The sequence below is a fragment of the Camelus bactrianus genome, chromosome 4 (assembly GCF_048773025.1).
Source record: "Camelus bactrianus isolate YW-2024 breed Bactrian camel chromosome 4, ASM4877302v1, whole genome shotgun sequence".
Classification (NCBI taxonomy): Eukaryota; Metazoa; Chordata; class Mammalia; order Artiodactyla; family Camelidae; genus Camelus; species Camelus bactrianus.
The window spans coordinates 46,471,826-46,492,548 of NC_133542.1; the positions used below are offsets into that span (position 1 = coordinate 46,471,826).

Here is a 20,723-nt window from a genome sequence, read left to right on the forward strand (position 1 = left end):
TACAAAGGGACTCTTTGCCTGTGGTATCTGTCATAATTATAAAAATTTTAGACTTCCAGAATGGAATGGGTGTCCACCATAAACCACACTATGCAGTCTGTACAACCTGGTGCAGCAGGGGTCAGTGCCCCAGCCATACAAACACACTTATTAGCACTGGAAATGTTTTTTTAATTGAAGTATAGTCAGTTACAGTGTGTCAATTTCTGTATGCAGCAAAATGTCCCAGTCATGCATATACATACATATATTCATTTTCATATTCCTTAGCATTGGAAACTTTTTAGGAAAGTTGTGCATAGCAGGTCCCCTGATGCAAGAGTTCAGGTTATATACTTAGGAGTGGAATAAGTATCTTCAGCCTTACCAGATAAGGCCAGTTTTTTCCCCAGAGTGGTTATATTGATTACACTTCAGTCAACAGTATAAAAATGTCCCTCTTGCTCTACATGCTTATTACTGCTTGATATTTTTAGTTATTTAATGTTTTTTAATCTGGTGAGTGTAAAGCGATATCTCACTGTGGTTTTAATTTGTACTTTTCTGATTATTTACATATCTTTTCATATGTTAATCAACCAGTGGTTCTTCCTGTTTTATGAAATAGTTATTTTGTGTCCTTTGCCTATTTTTCTATTGGATTGTTTCTTTTTTCTTGTGATATTAAGGGAGTTCTTAATTTAATTTTAATTCTAATCCTTTGTTAGTTATGTGTTCCAAGTATATTGTATGAGTTTTTCTCTTGTCTTTTTACTTTGATGGCAGAAGTCATTAATTTTAATGAATTAGAATTTGTCAGTATTTTCCTTTATGGTTTATAATTTTTGTCTTAAATGAAATTCTTCGTTTTCTAGAAGACATAAATGCATTCACATATATTGCTTCCAAAACTTTTAGAACTTTTCCTTTCACATTTAAGTCTTTAATCTATCAGGAATTAATTTCTTATATTAATTGTGTGGTATGAAGTAGGGAACCAGTTTTTCCATCATATAATTGGTTGTGCTAGTGCCATTGAAAAGTCCATTCTTTCCACACTGATCTACAGTGGCATTTCTATCATAAATCAAGTTGTCATGTGTCTGCTTCTGGGCTCTTTTTAAATTTTATTGTTTTATTTGTACCAATACCATGTATCTTAATTTCTTTAATTTTTTTGTTGTTCTTTTTGGGGGGGTAAATTATATTGATTGATTGATTTTTTAATGGCAGTACTGGGGACTGAACTTAGGACCTTGCGCATGCTAAGCATGCGCTCTACCACTTGAGCTATACCCTCCATCCGTAATTTTATAATATTTCTTATATTCAATTTCCTCCCATCTTATTCTTCTATAGGAATGTCTTGGCTGTTCTTGCTCCTTTGGATTTCCACATATATTTTAGAATCATTTTGATAAATTTTATATGCACCCAAAAATTGAAATTACATTGACTCTAAGATTCAATCTGAGGGTGTAGACCTCAAGTCTCCGTATCTGTAAATACAGTATACATCTCCATTTATTAGGTTTTAGTTAATTGCTTTCAATAAAATTTTAAAAATTTCTCCCAAAAGACCTTACATATCTTTTACTAGATTTATTCTTGGGTACTTTTATAATTTATTGCTATTGGGAATGGTAGGTTTTTTTAAAGTCACATTTTCTAACTGTCTGATACTGGTATATAGATGTGTAATTGATTTTTGTGTATTGATCTTGTATTCAACAATTTTCCTAAACTCTTTTAAATTCTTTTTTGTGGAGAGGGAGGTAATTAGGTTTATCTATCTATCTATTTTTTTTTTTTAATGGAGGTACTAGGAATTGAACCCACGACTTCATGCATGCTAAGCATGTAGTCTACCACTGAGCTATATCCTCCCTCCCTCTTTAAATTCTTATGGTTTGTATATTCTTTTGAGTGTTCTATGTAGAAAATTATATCTTCTGTGGATGAGAGTTTCTTCCTTTCCAGTTCTTAAGCCTTTATTATCTTTTTCTTTTATTATGATACTTAGTAGTCCTAATATAATAGTAGACATTTTTGTGTTCTTCCCAATTGTAGAAAGATGCTTCTAATATTTTCTCATTAAAAATGATGTTTTTTCATTTTTCCTCCCCTTTCTCTTTCCCCTCCCTTCCTCCCCTCCCTTCTCCCCCTCCTTCCTCTCCTTCCTGTCATTCTCCCTTTCTCCTTCCTGTGCACCTGATTCCATATTTTTCAGATTAAGACTTTTTTCATCTAGTCTTGGTTTGCTATGATTTGTTTAAAAATTATGAATCTCTATTGCAGAAAAAAGATGATATTGAATTCATCTATTAAGATAATCATCTGTTTTTTCTTTCCATTTGTTATATAGTACATGTTATATTAATAGATTTGATGTTAAACCAATCTTGCATTATTTACATAAGCCAAGTTTGGTCATGATGTATTACTGTCTTTTTTTATATGTTGCTAGGTTTAGTTTGCTAATATTTTGTTTAGATTTTTTTCCTTTTATGGTCTTAAATGAGATTTGCCTATTTTTTCTTAGATGACTTTTTTTCTTTTGAAAATTTGAATTTTATTATTACAGAAGTATTACATAGATACGTTTATCTTGTGAAAAATTCAAACAGTATGGAACTATGTTGAATAAAGAGTGAAAGGCTTTCTTCCCCATTCTTCCATCCCATCCCATCTTACATTTATTGTATCTGATTGGTATTAAGATTATACTTGTCTTCTAAAATGAATTGGAACATATTCTTTCTTTTTTATTTTCTGAAATAGTTTTTAAGAGCTATTAATTATATTTTCCTTGAATGTATGCTAGAACTTACTATGTAACTATCTGAGCCTGGAATGTTTTTTTGAGAAACTAGTCAACTACTGATTCAATTTCTTTTGTGTTTATAGGACTGTACAGTATTCCAATTTCTTCTGGTCAGTTTGGTGAATTTTCTTTTTCTAGTGTCCATTTTATCTAAGTTTTAAAATGTTTTGGGATAAACTCAATAGGAGGATATTATGATCTTGTTAATATCTGCAATATCTGTGGTTATGTCCCCTTTTTCATGATTGAAGTGTATTTGTTTATTTGCAGCTTTTTCATTTTTTGAATCAGTCTTACCAGTTTTGTCAATTTTATTAGTCTTTTCAAAGAACCAGCTTCTGGCTTTGTTGATTCTCTCTCTTATATTTTTGCTTCTATTTTGTTATTTTCTGCTCTTATTTGTCTATTAGATCAAGCTTATTAAATTCTATTTTTAAATCTTCTGTGTCCATGCTAATTTTTTGTCTGCTTGATCCATAAATTTGCCTACTTGAGAATGAGATCTGTTAAAAATCTTCTAATGGGATAGTAGTTTGTCATTTTCTTCTTACATTTCTATTTTTGCTTCAAATGTGTGTGTGTGTGATATATATATATGAAGCTATACAATTAGCATATAAGTTCAGAATTTTTATTCTGCTGAATTCAACCTTTTATCATTTATAATGATCCTCTTTATTATTATTTTGTGTTTCTCCTTGAAGTCTATTTGTTTCTCTGATATTAAGGTAGCCATATTGATTTTTTTCATTGTTATTTGTCTGTTATACTTTTTCGTCTTTTTATTTTCAGCCTTTAATGCCCGTATATTTTAGGTATATCTCTTAAAAACAACATAGATTTGGTATGCAAACTGAAAATCTTTGTCTTTTAAGTTGCAAGCTTACTAAACTTAACATTAATTTTGATTACTAATGTATTTATTGTATGTCTGCCATCTTTATTTTGTTTTCTATTTGTCCTACTTTTTCTGTATTTTTCATATATTTTTCATCTTTCTGTGTCATTTTTCCCCTTTATTCCATTTGTTTCTATTTCATTTTAATATTTAATATTTACTCTAAACTTTTAACATGGTGTTTAACTTAACCAAATGTAAAGTTAATCTGGATCTTTACATATGAAATCCTTAGAACACTAATCTCTGACCACCCACTCCTAGATTACATACTATTGATGTGTCTATTATTTTATAATATATATAATATTACATATATTGATATGTCTAGTAATTTAGCTGCCTATTTTTTTAGCTTTTCATTTTGAAATCTTTATGGGTTCAGAGAAAGTTACAAAAGTAGTAAAGGGAGGTCCTGTGGACCCTTCATTCATTTCTCGGTAGTTACATCTTGCATATCTGTGATACAATTTTTTTAGCTCTATACGTTTTTAATTTCATAAATACATATTATTTTTAGAATGTAATATTAGTATTTGTTTTGATTAACTCACATTTTGGGGGGCCTACTTATCCTTTTTATCTCTCAAACCTTCATTCAAAAATTATTTTTCTTCTTCCTGAAGTACATCCTTTAAATATTCCTTTAGTGGAAGTAACAATTGATGGCAAACACTCTTTCTGTTGTCTTAAAATTGTCTTTCAATATTTGGAATGTAGTTTCCTTGTGTATTGATTTTTAGTTTATCAGTTATTTTATGCTCTGTATTTTTTCTATATATATATATATTTTGTTTGTTTGTTTGTTTGTTTGGAGGAGTTGTTAGGTTTGTAATGTATATAGGTACCTGGGACCTTGTTCATGCTAAGCATGCGCTCTGTCACAGAGCTATACCTTCCCCTTGTTCTGTATTTTGAAGATAGTATTCCACTCCTTTCTTACTTTTGTTGTTACTGTTGAGAAATCAGTCAGTCAGATTTCTTTCTAGTTTGTCTTTTCTCTCTGGCTCTTTTTAGGATTTTGTCTTTGTTTTTGGTGTTCTGCATTCTTACCATTAGGACTACTGTCCATATGGGTAGTGTCACATGGAGTTTACAACCTGGTAAATATAGATACAGATTTCTTATTATTTATCTTAATCGTGATTTATTGTGTTTCCTATATTTGACGACTTATAATCAGTTTTGGAAAATTCCCTGAATAATTGCTGCTTTTTCATTGTTTCTGTTATCTATCTCTGGAACTTAGAATAGACATATGTTAGACCATTGCACTTCATTTTTCATTTATTTTAAACTCTCTTTCGTATATCCTGTATCTTTTTCTCTCTGGACTGCATTCTGGATCATTTCTTCAGATTTATTTCTCATTCATGGATTTATTTTTTTCATTTCTATCTGATCTGCTATTTGACATGTCTATTGAATTTTTCATTTTTATCACTATGTTTTTTATTTCTAGAGATTTTTATCCTTTTTCAAAACTGCTTTAACATTTTTGGTAGTCATCTTTTTCTCTTCTCATGTTTTCAGTTTCCTTTGTTATTTTAAACACATGAACATATTTATGTTCTGGACTTGTTAATTTTAGTATCTGACATCTTTATGGGTTTGATTCTCTTGTTTATTGTTTTCTGCTGACTTTTTGCTCATGGTGTTTGTATTTTTTGGGATTCTTACAAAAACTTTAAAAAAATTTTTTTGGGGGAGGTTGTTAGGTATGTTTGTTTGTTTGTTTGTTTGTTGGATGTACTGGGGATTGAACCCAGGACCTCGTGCATGCTAAGCATGCACTCTGCCACTGAACCATGTCCTCCCCCTTCTTTGGGGATTTTTTTTATAGGCTCATTTTTCTTGCAACTCTCTAGGAATGCTTTGAGGCTTGGATTAAGAGTTGAGGGCTTGAGTTGTGTTGGATTGAAGCTTTTCTTTCAGATGGAAATTGTGTTTGCTTCTGTCACGTTCTTGGAACACAATCAATTTAGGACTACTTTAAATCAAGTTCTAGACTTGAGATTTCTGGGACCTTACAGGTAGTATGAATTTGGGCCCCAAACCTATGTGGCTACTTAAAAATTATTAAAAGAGACTCTTTTCTCCTCAAGAGCCATGGCCAGGGCAAACGGGTTTTCTTGCTGACTGCTTTGCAGGGCAGGTTTATATTTAATTCACCCTTTTATTTTAGTTATACGCCCTCTTGGGAGCTAGGGCTCTAACATAGAACTTTGCATAGGTCTAGGGCTTCCATGGCTATCAAAATTTATGCTATAGATTATCTGAGAGAGTAGGTAGATGCCCTTAGGTCAACGGATAGTTTCAGCCTTGGTTACATCTCTGGATTCATGCTCTTGCTTTTAGTTTGGCCTCTGAGAATTTTCCTTTCTTTTTTGCAAGCTCAAACATAAATTTAAAAGGAGTATTTTAACATGGTTTTTCTACACTGGTTATTGACTAAACTTTTATTGCTTGGTACATATTAGAGACAAACCATTGCAATCTAGGTATAGGAAGCAATTCTTAGGAATTTATTTGTGGCCATCCTCAATATTGCCTAAATGTGGGTATGTTTGATTAAACACTTGCCTGAAAAATGTTGAAAATTACCTGTCAATAGAACAGACTAATGTGATCTACATGTACTAAAGAGAACTGAGTATATATTTTCAAATTTTCTGGTATTACCAAAATATCCTTTTGATAGTGTTTCATTTTAATAAAAATGGTGCAAGTTAATTTACAAATGATTAAGGCGTTTTGTAAAAAAGTTGACTTCTCTTCTTCCATGTGCTTTATCCAGTACCTTTTTTTTTTTCCAGTTTGCCAAGCATTGGACAGAATCAAATGGTCTGGAATCTAAATCATTAACTCCAGTATTATGCAGAGCATCTGCCAATAAATTAAAGAACAAAGAGAATGTATATACTCCTAAGTCTGCTGTAAAGAATGAAGAGTGCTTTGTATTTCCTGAGCCAAAGACTCCAGTTAATAAGAACCAACATAAAAGAGAAATACTCACCACACCAAATCATTATGCTACACCCTTAAAAGGTATTTGCTGTGTGGATTAAACAGTGGTAAAACACCTTCAAGTTCCTCCTTACTATGCTAAGTAAACATATAGCAGGTCAGAAATGAGAAGCATTGCTCCCAGAAATTGCTAGGAGAAGTCAAGCTACTTTTTTAAGCATATATTATTTGTATTACTTGAAATGAAGCCACATTAATCAACTTCTAATTTTTCTCAGATGATACTGAGTTTCTCTCTCTTCCACATTTATAGAGTTGAATCATAGCATCATAGAATAACAAAGTTGAAAGGCAAGTTAGAGCTGACTTAATCCAGCTGTCTGTTTCATAGCTGAGGAACTGAGACTCAGACGAATGTACTGATTTGCCCACAGTCATATATCCAGGTTTAGACTTTACTTGCCCCTCTGCCCCCACTTAGAATGACTGCACTGAAATCTCTGATGAGCCCTTACTCAACTGGATCTCCAGTTCTGGTGTCTGATCCTGCTCTGCCTGTCATATTACTGCCCATACTCCAGCAGACAGGGTAAATCTGGGATGCTCTTCCAGATATCTGCAGCCCATGTCCATATTACAGCTTTCTCATTTCCCTTGATTTCCTTTTCAGCTTTATCATTTTCAGTTACTTAAACTGTTCCCTTTGTGACACCTCAGCATTTTGGTTGCTGGCCTCATCTGGGCACATTCGGTTTTGTCACTCTATTTAAAACATAATACCTAGAATTGAACCCACTTTTCTAGTACCGGGTCTCACCAGGATGAGACAGTAAGTGTCATGGCAGTAGAGGCTGTGTCTGCCATGTTTACTGCAACATGGCATAGTACATTGTTGGGGCCCAACAAACAAATATTTGTGGACCTAGTAGGTGCCCAGTGCCTGGTATATAGTGGGGGCCATTCTGTTGAATGAAGGAATTTATTCAATTAGAGAGTCTGAAGGGATTTTATTTACCGTAATGTAGACTGTATCACTTTAAAAAAATGATGCGTTGACTTTATTAGTTTCCTTTCCAGCAGTTGTGACCTTCTCTTGTTATGTTAAGATCCTAATGAACCACACTGTGAAACATTGCCTTGTGAACTGCTGCTGACCCCCATCCTGCCATTGTGCTTCCAGTGTGCTGATGGGGCTGAAGGCTAGTCCTGGAGCCTACTTCTTGTACATAAAGATATTATGAAATACTTGGTCAGAATAGTTGCTGAGAAGTCCTATTGATGGCATTCTCCAGTCCATCAACTCAAACACTTTTCCTAAAATAATGAGGCCAATTTGGTGTGATGTGTGTTTTGCGTGTGTAGCTACCTGTGGTTAATTATGAGTGTTCAGTGAGATAATATCTGCACATAGTAGGACCTCAGTAATTCCTGCTATTGCATCTTTTCCCAGCAAGGTGGAGGCAGGAATCTCTTTCTCTTAATATAGTGACAACGTCCTTTGTGAGTCATGGGGTTGGGTAGGGCCCTAAGACGGACCTTTAGCTCACCTTTACTCATTCAGGGCTTTTTTTTTTTTTTTTTTAAGACTTTGATACATATGGTCTTAATAATTAAATTTTTTACTTTTTATGTAATTCTGGAAGTTTTGAAATATAGATAGTTTAGAATTTATAATCTTAAAATATAATCACTTTGCATATCTTGTCTGTGTGAGAAAGATTATGTTAGTCAAAAGCTATTATTGGCCGTTTTGCTTTAAACGTAAGTGAGCCGTCTCCAGGAGCAAGTGACTGAAGTCTGGATTGATAGCTTCCATTAGCGCTTTGCATTTTACTTTTGCTCTGAGTCATTTTTGACATGAGCATTAATTTTATTTTTCTGAATCCTGTACAATCCAGTCAGTGACAATTTGTCAAAGGGTAACTATGTGTGGTAGTAGATACTCTCAGTATACAAAGATGATACTGTTGATTGATCTTATTTTCTTGTTCTTAGGGAACCAGTAAGAGTAGTGCTGAATAACCATAAACAGAACAAAACCCCCGATCTCTTTTTAAAAGCTTGGTATCTTATATTTTTATAAAATGAATATTGTTATCTTTAAACGGTATACAACTTTTAGATTATGAACAAAAAGTTAACTAATCAGTAGTAACCATATTTGTTAATGCCAGTTTGTCCTAGGGATACAAATACCCTAGGAATAAAACACCAAATTCTGGAATAGGGAATATAAAAATAACCAAAGCTCACACCTCTTTAATAACTTTTGTCAGCTTTCACAGGGACTGTTCTCTTTGCCTAACAGGAGTTGAAAAGGGCTATGAATTGAATTAACACCTCTCAATAATATATCAATTAAAGACATGAATTGGGTTCTAGTATAAATACAGATTGACTTATTTATAGAAAGGAGAATCTGTAGTCATGAAATCTTATTTATATGATCTATTAGATTTACCAAATGATATTTATAATAAAATCATAAGCATGGCCTCAGTTTTGCAGTGAAGAAAAAGAGCCACACATGTAAAGCAAAATGATTTTGTTTTTATTATAAATCACGTAGAAACATTTATTTAAAGAATTAGAGCCTTAACATCACTGGCCAAGTAATTACAGTATTTCTCAGTCAATGAATGAGGTGATGTATGCATACTGATAGAAAGTTTGAAACCATAGCGTATCAGCTACATATGGTTTGTGTTTGTTCTTTTTCTAATAGCTAGAAACCAGTGCCTGAAAGAAACCCCAATTAAAATGCCAGTAACTTCAGCAGAAACAGAGAAGTTAATAAAGGGTGTCATTAGCCCTGAGAGGCGGTAAGTGTTCAGTTTTTTAGACTCTTAGTATATGTAACCAAATTTCCTTTTTCACATATGATAAACTCAGTTAAGGTAAACTATCACGTAGATTCTGTTGGAGTCTGTAGGAATGTCTGTATCAACATGGTCTTTGGCCATTACTGAGGCTGTTGCCACTGCCTTCCTCAGGGGTAGAATTGTGAAACTCATTAGTAGGACTGGCACCTTAGCTTAAAATACAGAGGGCTGGGAAGACAGTGGCCCTGACTCTAGCCACATAGTTCCCTCACTGAAGCCCATCCTTCCCTCCACTTCTGCCAGTAGAGTATGGGCATCCATTAACAGACAGCAGTCACTCAAATGGTAAAGATTCTAAAGGGTGTTTCAGAGAAAGTCGTACCTCTTGTACAAACAGTTCTGCAGCACAGGTGACCCTTCATTGTCTTTCATAGCTATTTTTTTAAGCAGGCTCCGTTCTGAGGACAATTGGGGCAATTCGAATGTGAACTAGATGATACTATGGCATTATTCCTGATTTTCTTGATATCATAATGATATTGTGGTTATGTAGGAAAATGTCCTTATTCACTGGTGATGCATGCTGAAGTGTTTCAGAGTGAAGGGTCATGATGCTATGAGACACATTTCTTTCAGATGGTTCAGTAACAGGTACATATTTTTAATGTATTTGTTACTTTTTCTGTATATTTGACATTTTAAAAAAAGTTTAGGGAAAAACAGTTTTGGCAGTCAGCTGGGGGAAGGGGGATGGCTGCATTTCAGTGGGTGACCGTTTTCATGCTCCCTGAGGAGGAGGAAGATGGCCTGGTCCTGGCATACCTGAATGAGGCGCACCTAACAGACAAAAGCACACCTGTGAGGAACCCAGCAGGCAGGAAGCCCAGCTCTTACTCATGGGTTTTTGTTTTGTTTTTTTTTAAAGATGTCACTCAGTGGAACTCAATCTCAACCAAGCACATGTAGAGGATACTCCAAAAAGAAAAGGAACCAAAGTATTTGGGAGCCTTGAGAGAGGATTGGATAAGGTTATCACTGTGCTTACCAGGAGCAAAAGGAAAGGCTCTGCCAAAGATGGGCCAAGAAGACTAAAGGTAAGTGGACTGGAATTCTTTAATATGGATTTTAGAAGCTGATAGCTAGCTGGATTACATTTTTTATTAGTACTTTTTATTTACTTACTCATTTATTTAGCTAATACATATATTTTGAGTGCCTTAAATATACACGTTATTGTGCAAGGGGCTTTGAGAATGCAGGGATAAATTAGGTCCAGTTACTCCTTTGGAGGAGCAAATAACTAAAAGTCAGGTGTTCAAGTTCAGATAGGGGGATTAATCACAGAGGTAACATAGAGGTGGGGAAGCATGGAGCATATATGAGGAACTGCCTTAAGGATTCCTTAAGGATGGGAACTTAAGCTCAGTTGTCCTATCTCTGGCACATAGAAGAGTTCCTGACACATGGGTACCTTTGTAGGCACTCAGGAAATATTTGAATACATGGGAAGTTAATTTGAGTTTTGAGTGTGGTTTGTGTGAGGAAAATAGTGAACAACAGGCTGGGAAGGTAGGCTGGCCAAGATGTTTGAACCTTACTTGATAGACTTATTATGCTTTCAAAGGTCTAATGTGTCAGTGGTGTGGACAATATATTTGGTGGGTAAAGGAAAAGAAAAAGAAGTGACAAGCAGATATAAAGTATTTTTTACTCTCTTGGATTCTCTCTGAGCATTCACTCAAACATCTAATGAATGACATTTTTGTCTGGGGGAAGTAAGAGGTAAGGGATGCATAAGACACAGCCCATGGCTTTGAGGAACTCATCGAGTGGCAGTGAAAACAGGCAGGGCTGTTGCCCTGACCCGCTGGGCTCAGTGTTGTAATGAAAACATGTTCCAGGAGATGTGGGGCTCAGAAGAGGGAAGAGAAGACAGTAGTGTTCCCCATGATTTGGGGACTGGGTCTGTGTTTAGTTTCTACACCAAGAGTCTCATTTTGAGCAAATCTGGGCAGATTTGGAGGAAGGAAATGCTGCGCTGCTGGGCGGAAGGGTGCTTTAGGGGAGAGTGTTCTGTGATCCCATTTATGTCCTGTCTCCGGGTGAAAGAAGGTAGGACTTCTCTATGGGTGTTTGTTTCCTTGCTGAATTCACCTAGTGCACTGAGGAATTTTATGTTGCACATGGCTGTTTATTAGGCATATTTTCTCCTATTATTCTGAGATTTCTCTCTGGAGACAGGTGAGGTATTCCAAACCCTGACTTTGGGATTAAGAAAACCATAATGCCATTTCTCTGAAACATATTAAAGAAAATTAAGGAAACTTGTCTAATTATATACATTGTTGAGAAGCTAAGTGGTTATCAAATACTAATGGATGATATTCTAAAAATGTTCACCTATCTAAATTGTTTGGAACTTGAATGTATTTTCCAATAGGAACTGCTGTGTTGTTAGTTGGCTTTCTAGATATTCCCCCAGTATTGCCAGGATGTAAGAGAAAAATCACAAGATTGGGAATGAGAAGCCTGGGTTCATACTGTGTAGCTTGGATAAGTCATTTTGTCTCTGACTTCCTCAATTTCTTTACTTGTAAAAACTGGAGATGATGTCTATTCTGGCAGCTGCACAGAGCTGGGATATATAAACAAGACTGCATGAGATGCCACATTGCATGTAAAACACTTTACTAATATAAGGTGTTCCAATGTCAAGTATCATTATTACTATCAGCGTTGAGTAGCGGAACCACAGTCCTCATTAGCACACACCTAAGATCTGGAACTTTATTTCACTTTGGATCTTTAACCCTTTTTAATGCTTTACGTTTTTTGCAGAACTGAAAGACTTTTTGCTTTAGGAGATAAGCCTTGTTTTTCCAGCTAGTTTTTATATTAAAAAGTTGTAAACTTACAGAAAAATTAAAAAAAAATGGTACAAAGAACACCTTAGTTTTTTAAGATAGCAAACCCTATGTAGTCAAGCACTCTTTTAGGAATCAATCTATAAAAATCTGAAGTTTATATAGATAAAGTGGGATTAATTCTTTATTTTACAAAAGGAATCACTTGAACTTGGTGAAAGAGTCCTGAATTGGGAGCCAAGAGCGGAGGGTCCTGTCATAGCTGTGCCACTTACTTTCTCCTTTCAAACTTTGAAGCTGGAGTTGGGGAACTGCAGTCATTTCACAGTCACCTCCATGTTGGCATAGCACCATATCATCTGCACGCTTATTTTGTTTATATGACTCATTTGAAAATAGATTTATAAAGGTATAATTGACATATAATAATCTGCATATGTTAAAAATGTATAATTAATATACTTTGGCATTTATATATGTACCTGTGAAACCATCACCACAATCAAGATGACTAACTTTTTAAAAACTTGTATTTATTTAAAGAAAGCTATAAATCATTAGTTTTTGCTATATTTTTCTAAATCAGATTGGAACAAATACATAAATATTAAAATAAAAATATTTATCCATGAGCACCCAGATTTATCTTGTATAACTTCAGTTATAATTTATACCACATTTTGGGAAACCCCGTCTTAAGAAACATATCTCTTCTTTGGGTAGTAGGGTCTTAATCTGAAAAGTAAGGTGGTTGGGTCTTTTCCAACCTCAGCATTTTGTTATTTATAAAAAGAACTGAAATCTGAAAGTCACGGAAAATATAATTTTGTTTGACAGTGAAGGAACTACTAGAAAGGTAGGGATTTTTCTTTGTCTCCAGGCCTTGTTAAAACAGTGCTTGGCAGCTAGTAAGCCCTCAAAAAATAGTTGTTGAATGAATGGATGGGTGGATACCAATTAGGAATTAAATTGTTTCTGAGAATTATACTGTTAGTGAATGAGAAAAAAATAATATTACTTTCTTAAAGGAGCACTTGTTATATTCATTCCTTCATAGAATTGTCATAGAGTCAGATTCTGGGATCTAATAATCAAGAGAGAATTAAAGGAAATGTATCCAACTATATACAAGTGAAATTTTCTAGGGCATTTGTTTCATCTTCTCACAGTTTACATTTCAAGAGTCTTTATGTAGAGAGGGAGAAATAAATAGAGCTCAAACAGATAGACATTATTTAACATTTATTTACTCATTTAAAAAATTGGTAGGAGGGGAAGACACAAATATGAAAAGGATAATATAGATGTAGTTACTAATCAACATGATTTCTCCAGGCTTTCCCAGTGCTGTCTTAATCCAACTTACCAAGAGTTGGTTATAAATTCTTACAGTGTTTTTCTTGAAATATTTCCATTTGAAATGGTACTATGTTGAAGAGTTTGGATAGGGTGGCCTTTGTGCTGATGTAAGGATTTACTTCTCATCCTTTTTCTCTTTTAGCCTCACTATAATGTGACTACAACCAGATTAGTGAATCCAGATCAGCTCTTGAATGAAATAATGTTTATTCTTCCAAAGAAGCATGTTGACTTTGTACAAAAGGGGTAAGAAGCACACTTACAGGCTGTTGCATTTATTACTTGAACTTTGAGAAAACGCGGGTTGATTCTCCCTCTCCCCTTATTTAAAAATATATTTCTCCCACTTCATTTTCCAAAAAGCTTTTATGCTAGTATCTGTTCATAATTTATTCTTTTGTTTTATATGAGCTACAGAAATTTTTTAAGTGCCCACATTGTCACCACTTTCAAAGTTAGACTTTTCAAAGGAGGAAAATCTGGCCTTCTTCCAGTTTTGTTTTGCATCTTTTCCTTCAATATTCTGCTTTACAATAATATTTCTAAATTGTAATCTAAATTTATGAGACACCTCAAACAAATCAAGAATGTATATATGTATATAGACTCTCTTTATGATGTGCTTTGGGACAAGGGTGGGTTTTCAGTACTTTAGAAGTTATTTCACCTTAGCTCTTTCCCACTGTTGAGTGAACTGCCATCAAGCCTCCCTGGTTACGAGCTCGTGGTCTGAACAGCCAGACCTCTCCTGGTTGTCCAAGATGTCTGTATTTCTAGGCATTTCCACTTAGTTATGTTTCTTTAAAGTTTCATCATTAAAGCACTAATAAGAAGAGCCATTAATAGATTAACAAGAACATTTAAGTAGAACAGTCAGTGTAGAGTAAGATTTTTAGGACAATCTTTTGCACAAGTAATTTCCCTTCTTACTCTGAATATTAGCAACCACTCAGTACGTAAACCTTTGCTTTCTTCTTTAGGCATCATTAGAACACGTCTAACTCTGACTTGTTCTTTATGCTTGGTGTTTTCCCACAGTTTCCGAACCTCTAGTTAAATCTATAATGGAACACTTTTGATTATTTTTCCTTTAACATATGATCTGTCAGGTCACTAACTGACTGTTAAACTGATAATTTGTTCCTCAAACTTCCTGATCAACTGGAAGGTCTGCCTTGATCCTCTTTTTTTTCTTTTTACTATCTCTGTTTTTCTTTCTTTGTGACAAACAGAATAACAAAAACCAAGTTTCAGTGGTGTGGTGTCACTAATCTCAGTTATATTCCATTAGCATCTTTCTCCAGTGAGGAAGAATCACTTTTTATCTTTGCTGTCACTCAGTTGCTCTATGCTTCATCTTCCCATCAGGAACCTTAGCTGCAGGGTATATACCTTGTAGCATTTCTGATATTGACTGCTTATTTTTAATAGATCAAGCCCCAAAGGACATAACTAAGTAAGAAAAAGAATGATATTTTATGAAACCTCATAATGTATAACAAATACAAATAACTTCTCCACATTTCTGTGAAACAGTGCCCCTAAATATTTAGGGAACTGAAATTTAGAATCAATCCTATTGTTTATTGTTTGTGTCTATCGTCTATTGAAGATCAGTGAGACAAATAAAACTAAAATATAACGTAAACAAGTTAACCGTTGATTTAAATGAATTTAATTTATGCAACTTTGCAGGAACATACCTATTTCTTAAGATGTGTTTAAGGCTTCGTTTAGACTGGGCCTTTCTATCATCAGAGTAGTTAACATGGCAGCTCTAATTATATGTGCCATACATTTCAACCTTGGGAATGTACCATATCGTTGGGCTGTCTTTTATAGCTCTGCCCTCAAGTGTTGTAACCATCATAACCTCTTATTACTATTAGAAAAACTTCAAAAACCCTCGTCCTTCTGACAGGTTGGTGGCTTCAGCTTTATTTATTATGAAAGACAGAAGTTTCTGATGAAGTGCACACAATAAAATATTCTTATCTTCCCTGTGCTTTCCTTTGTTGTGAACATTGTGGAAATGACCTAATGTTCACAGATTACACTGTTGAAATACTTGCATAAAGGATGCCAGAAGATTTCTTGAGCATGAATGGCATGTATAGCTATGAAAGAAGGGCTTTCCTTTGGAGCAAGGGAGAATTCTGGTAAAGCCTTTTCATCTTTATTCTTTTTTAAGATCCTGGTTCAGCTTATGGGAAAACACCAGTCATACTCTATCACTAAAGCATAGCTAGGTCATTTGGAAACTGTAAGCAGTACTGTATTGCTTAATATGAAATAATGGTTCATTTTCCCCACCAGCCTCCTAGAGGCTTAGAAATCTCTCATATTATGCAGAAAATTCATGGTTCTTCTACTAACCGGCTTCTTATCTTGTTTTTCACAGCTATACACTGAAGTGTCAAACACAGTCAGATTTTGGCAAAGTGACAATGCAGTTTGAACTAGAAGTGTGCCAGCTTCAAAAACCCGATGTGGTGGGTATCAGGAGGCAGCGGCTTAAGGGTGATGCCTGGGTTTACAAGAGATTAGTGGAAGACATCCTATCTAGCTGCAAGGTTTAATTGATGGGTGGTTTCCATCCTGCTGGATGAGTATGGTGTGATACAGCCTACATGGAGCCTGGTGTGATTGGTTTGATTTTTAAAGTCCACTGGAACTATCAGCTCGTTTCCAAAGAGCTATCTTAAAGATCAATATCTTTTTGTTTTTAAACAAAAGATATTATTTTGTGGATGAATCTAAGGCAAGCCCATCTGTCATTATCTTTTACTGTCTTTTTTAATCATGTGCTTTGTATATTAATAACTGTTGACTTTCTAAGATTCGCTTCCATACATGAATGTAAGTTCTTAACTATGTCTCCTTTTAATGTGTAATTTCTTTCTGAAATAAAACCATTTGTGAATATAGCAGGCTTTTCCTCTTCTTTGTAATTGATTTTGATCCAAATAAAACCTCAAATGGCTTCTTGACTATTAAGTAGAGACTATTTAGAGTATGTTTTATCTGTTATCAAATATGCCTTGGGCAGAAAAACAGATAAGGATTCATTTGCATAATTTTTTCCTGTCTCTGATTTAAGTAGGATTTATTGAGATCGTTAACTAAGTCACAGCTGTGGTTACCAGAGTTAAACAACACATTTAATATGTTGAATACAAGAGTATTGACTTCAGTAAGTGTGTTCGGTCAACAATGATAAGTATCTGAACTATGAACCCCCAAGAAATGTTACTTTATGATAATTTTCCTTAAGTCTCAATTTTGGCCCCAAATTTGTATTTTTATTTCATTTTATTGGTCTCTAAAGGCAAGCACTCAAGTTATATTTGTATGGATTTTACCAATTAAACTAGTTGGAGAAAAAATAACACTATTTCTAGTCAATAGTAAGGGAATGTTTTGTCATTCATTTATTCAGTAAACACTTAGTAAGTGTTAGGTCCTAGGGCTGAAGATGATATTGTATAGAAAACTCAAGGAGTTCAGAGTCTATTAGAAGGGCAGATACATCAACCAATATTTATAGCGGAGAGGGCATCATAACTTTGTCTGGAGGAGTAAGGGATAATTTCTTGAAAGAAACATTATTTGACCTTGAAGGATATATAGGAGTTCAATAGAGAGAGAAGACAGTATGACATTCTTGGCAGCAAGAATAGTATGTGCGAAGGCATGGAATTATAAAGTGGCATTGTGTCTTTAGGGTGGAGGCAGAAAGTGGTGAAGGGGAAAATAGCAGGAGATGAGGGTTGAAAGTTTAGCTGGAAATATGTGATGAAAGCACATGAAGGAACCTGAATGCTCCACAAAACTGTATTGGTAAAGGAGAGCTGTCAATGGGTTTAAAGTGTTTTATAACAGCTTTACTGAAATATAATTCACATACTATAAAATTATCCTCTTTAAAGTGTACAATTCAGTGGTTTTTAGTATATTCACATTTGTGCAACCATCACCACAATCTAATTTTAGAACATTTTCATGACCTGAAAGAGACGCCCTGTACCCATTCCACCCTCTAACCCCCGCCTCCCTGGCAATCAGCGTATTTCAGTACTTCATTCTATTTTGCATCTGAATAATATTCCATTGTATGGATATATCATTTTATTTATCCATTTACCAGTTGATGGGTATTTGGGTTGTTCCCACTTCTTGGCTATTATGCTGTTACGAATATTTGTGTGCAAATTTTTGTGTGGACACTGGCATTCAGTTCTCTTGGGTATATGTCGAGGAATGGAATTGCTGAGTCATCTGACATTTTGAGAAACTGACAAACTGCTCACCATTTTATGATCCTACTAGCAATGTGTGAGGATTCTACTTTTCCCACTTTCTAACATTTGATATTGTCTGTCTCTTATTTTAGCCCTGTGAAGTTGTGTGAAGTGATATCTCATTGTGGTTTTGATTTACTTTTCCCTAACGACTGATGATGTTGAGCATCTTTTCATGTGCTTATTGGCCTTTTGCACATCTTTTTTTGAGAAATATCTATTTAGGTCCTTTGCCCATTTTTAATTGGGTTGTTTGTCTTTTTATTGTTGAGTTGTAAGAATTCTGTAGTTCTAGCTATAAGTCCCTTATCAAATACATGATTTGCTCTTTTTTCCCCTCATTCTGTCTGTTGTCTTTTCACTTTCTTGATGGTGTCTTTTGAAGAACAAAAATTTTAAATTTTCTAAAGTCCATTTGATCTGTTTTTATAAAACATAAGAGAAGATTACTCTTTTATTCCTGTGGCAGATGACATGGCCTGGAGCAGTGATTCTCAAACACTTTTGACCATGAACCATAGTAAGAAGCATATTTTACTTTGGGCTCCAACGCATTGACTTATTTATGAAATACTACTTAACCTTACTGTAAGTGATACTATTTTCTATTCTGTTTTCTTTTCTAAACATCTGGTCTGACAACTGCAATTGTTCAACTGAAGTTTTTAGTATATTTACTTTAAAATTTTAAAAATTAAAAAAATCTTTTTTGGGGTCAATTCAGTCTAGAAATGGTGTTATTAATTCTACTGCCCATCAGGCTAGATCAAGTAAAAATAGGTACCCTGACTGCTATTTAGGCTGAATCTTGCTTTACTTTAAGGAAAATAAAATGTTAATGGTTGCCATGTCTTCCAAAATCTACCACTTAGCTCTAATTCTATAGAACCATTTGGAAAATTAAAAGAGGTAGAGGTGTGAGTTAAGTAAATGAGATTGGATTAGTCTCCAAGAGGCAAATATGGTTTGGGTTGTTGACACCAAACTAAATCTGCATTGTGGTATATGGGCTGCATTCTCCACTGTCCAGCCATACCTGGGGTTCTTTGTAGGGCATGTGTGAATTTTATGTGCAGAGGAAGGCAGTATGAAGGAATGATGAAGGAATCTGTGAGGAATTGTTGAATTGGGAGTTTGGAGCCTGGAGAACACTTAGGGCATTTTCCTCAGATACCTGAAGGTCTGTCATAAAGTCTCTCTCGTTCGTCTTTGTGTCCCCTGTGTGTAGTAGTGTCTGGAATATAGTAGGGACTCAGTATATACTTAGAAAGTTGAGCCATAATTGAACTTCAGCTCACAATGAAGAGCTTTCAGAAAAACTTCAAGCTACCCGACAAGAGAAAGTACACTTAGAAATACAGTGGTTTTCTGTCATTGGAGGTGTTCAGACCTGTTTGACAACCATTTGTGGTCAAAGAAGGGATTTAAGTACTGAACCGAACCAATAGCCCTGAAGCTCCTGTCTACCTTAGCATCTGAGGTCCAGTCACACTGTGGAAGATAATCAGTTGTTTGAATGTTGGGAGTAGAATGACTGCAGAAACTTTTACAGCAGCATTTTAGGTAGTCTTGAATATTTTGGAAATTGGGAATGATAGGATGGTGAAAGTCGCAGGAGATGTGTTTGTTGGCTGTAATAGGGAGAAATAAAGCAATGGTCTTAGTAGCCATCAGGTTTTGAGCACCTACTGCATGCCAGATGCTACACTGGATGATTTGTATCGAAAGTCAGCAAACTATGGGTTGTGGGCTACCCTGTAGCCTTTTTGGATAAAGTTTTATTGGAGCACAGCCAATATAAAATAGCTCATATTGTCTATTTTTATGCTGTGGTGGTAGTGTTGAGTAGTTTTGACAACGTATGACCTGCAAAACAAAGTACTTACAGAAAAAGTTTGCTGACCTCTGATTTAGATAAATGTTTTGAAATCAACACAGTATGTATTATACACATTAACTCATTTAGTTTTAAATCTGCAAGTGAGGTGGTATCCTGTTTTACAGAGAAGAAGGCTAAGGCTCAGAAAGGCAAACTAATAACTCTCTAGGTCATAAAACTTATAAGTACATTGGCTTTGAACCAGGCATGACAGGCTCCAAAGTCCATGTTCTTTCCTGTACTAGAAATAGAGGTAATACCTCTCTCCTGAAATTGTACCATATAGGGAAGCATGATTATATATGATACTTATTAAAAAATTGCTTTTTTATAGCAGCAATCTTATACAAACTTGTTAAGATATGGGAAAACTTCACTAATTCAGGTCTTATTACGTTGTAATTGACTACAATAGAGTATGTTATGTGATTCGTTTTAGCAAAAGTAACAAGTTCAAAGTGTCTTCATCTGAGTAAGGAAAATACAGTCTTCTAAGGGAATAAGAATTGAATGACTGTCAGCTTCTGGGTTCCACAGTGATTTCATGCATTGTAAAGAGCTTTATTTCTATGACTGTGATTATTAGGTAATAACAGGCCTACAGAATTATATATTTACAAGCCTTTCTTGAGGGTAGGAGCCACTTCCTTGCTTTTTCCAATTTCTAGAGGCTGCCTGCATTTCTCAGCTCATGGCCCTCTTCCTCCAGCTTCAAACAAAGATGGTTACATTGGACCCATCCAGATAATGCAGGATTATTTCCCTGTTTTAGGGCCAGCTATTTGGCAACTTTAATTTCATCTGCAAGCTTAATTCTCCTTTGACATGTT

The 20,723-nt window shown here is 34.8% G+C and overlaps 1 protein-coding gene across 1 annotated transcript in view; it reads left to right on the top strand.

Annotated features, from left to right (window-relative positions):
• MELK (maternal embryonic leucine zipper kinase) overlaps positions 1-16,640 on the top strand; it is a 69,549-nt gene extending 52,909 nt beyond the window's left edge. Inside the window, exons 14-18 of the mRNA XM_010952877.3 lie at positions 6,518-6,749; positions 9,394-9,490; positions 10,416-10,584; positions 13,856-13,959; positions 16,115-16,640. Coding sequence (XP_010951179.1) covers positions 6,518-6,749; positions 9,394-9,490; positions 10,416-10,584; positions 13,856-13,959; positions 16,115-16,292 — 780 coding nt within the window. The 3' untranslated portion in view covers positions 16,293-16,640. The remainder of the gene's footprint in view (positions 1-6,517; positions 6,750-9,393; positions 9,491-10,415; positions 10,585-13,855; positions 13,960-16,114) is intronic.
• Positions 16,641-20,723: the final 4,083 nt, after the last annotated feature.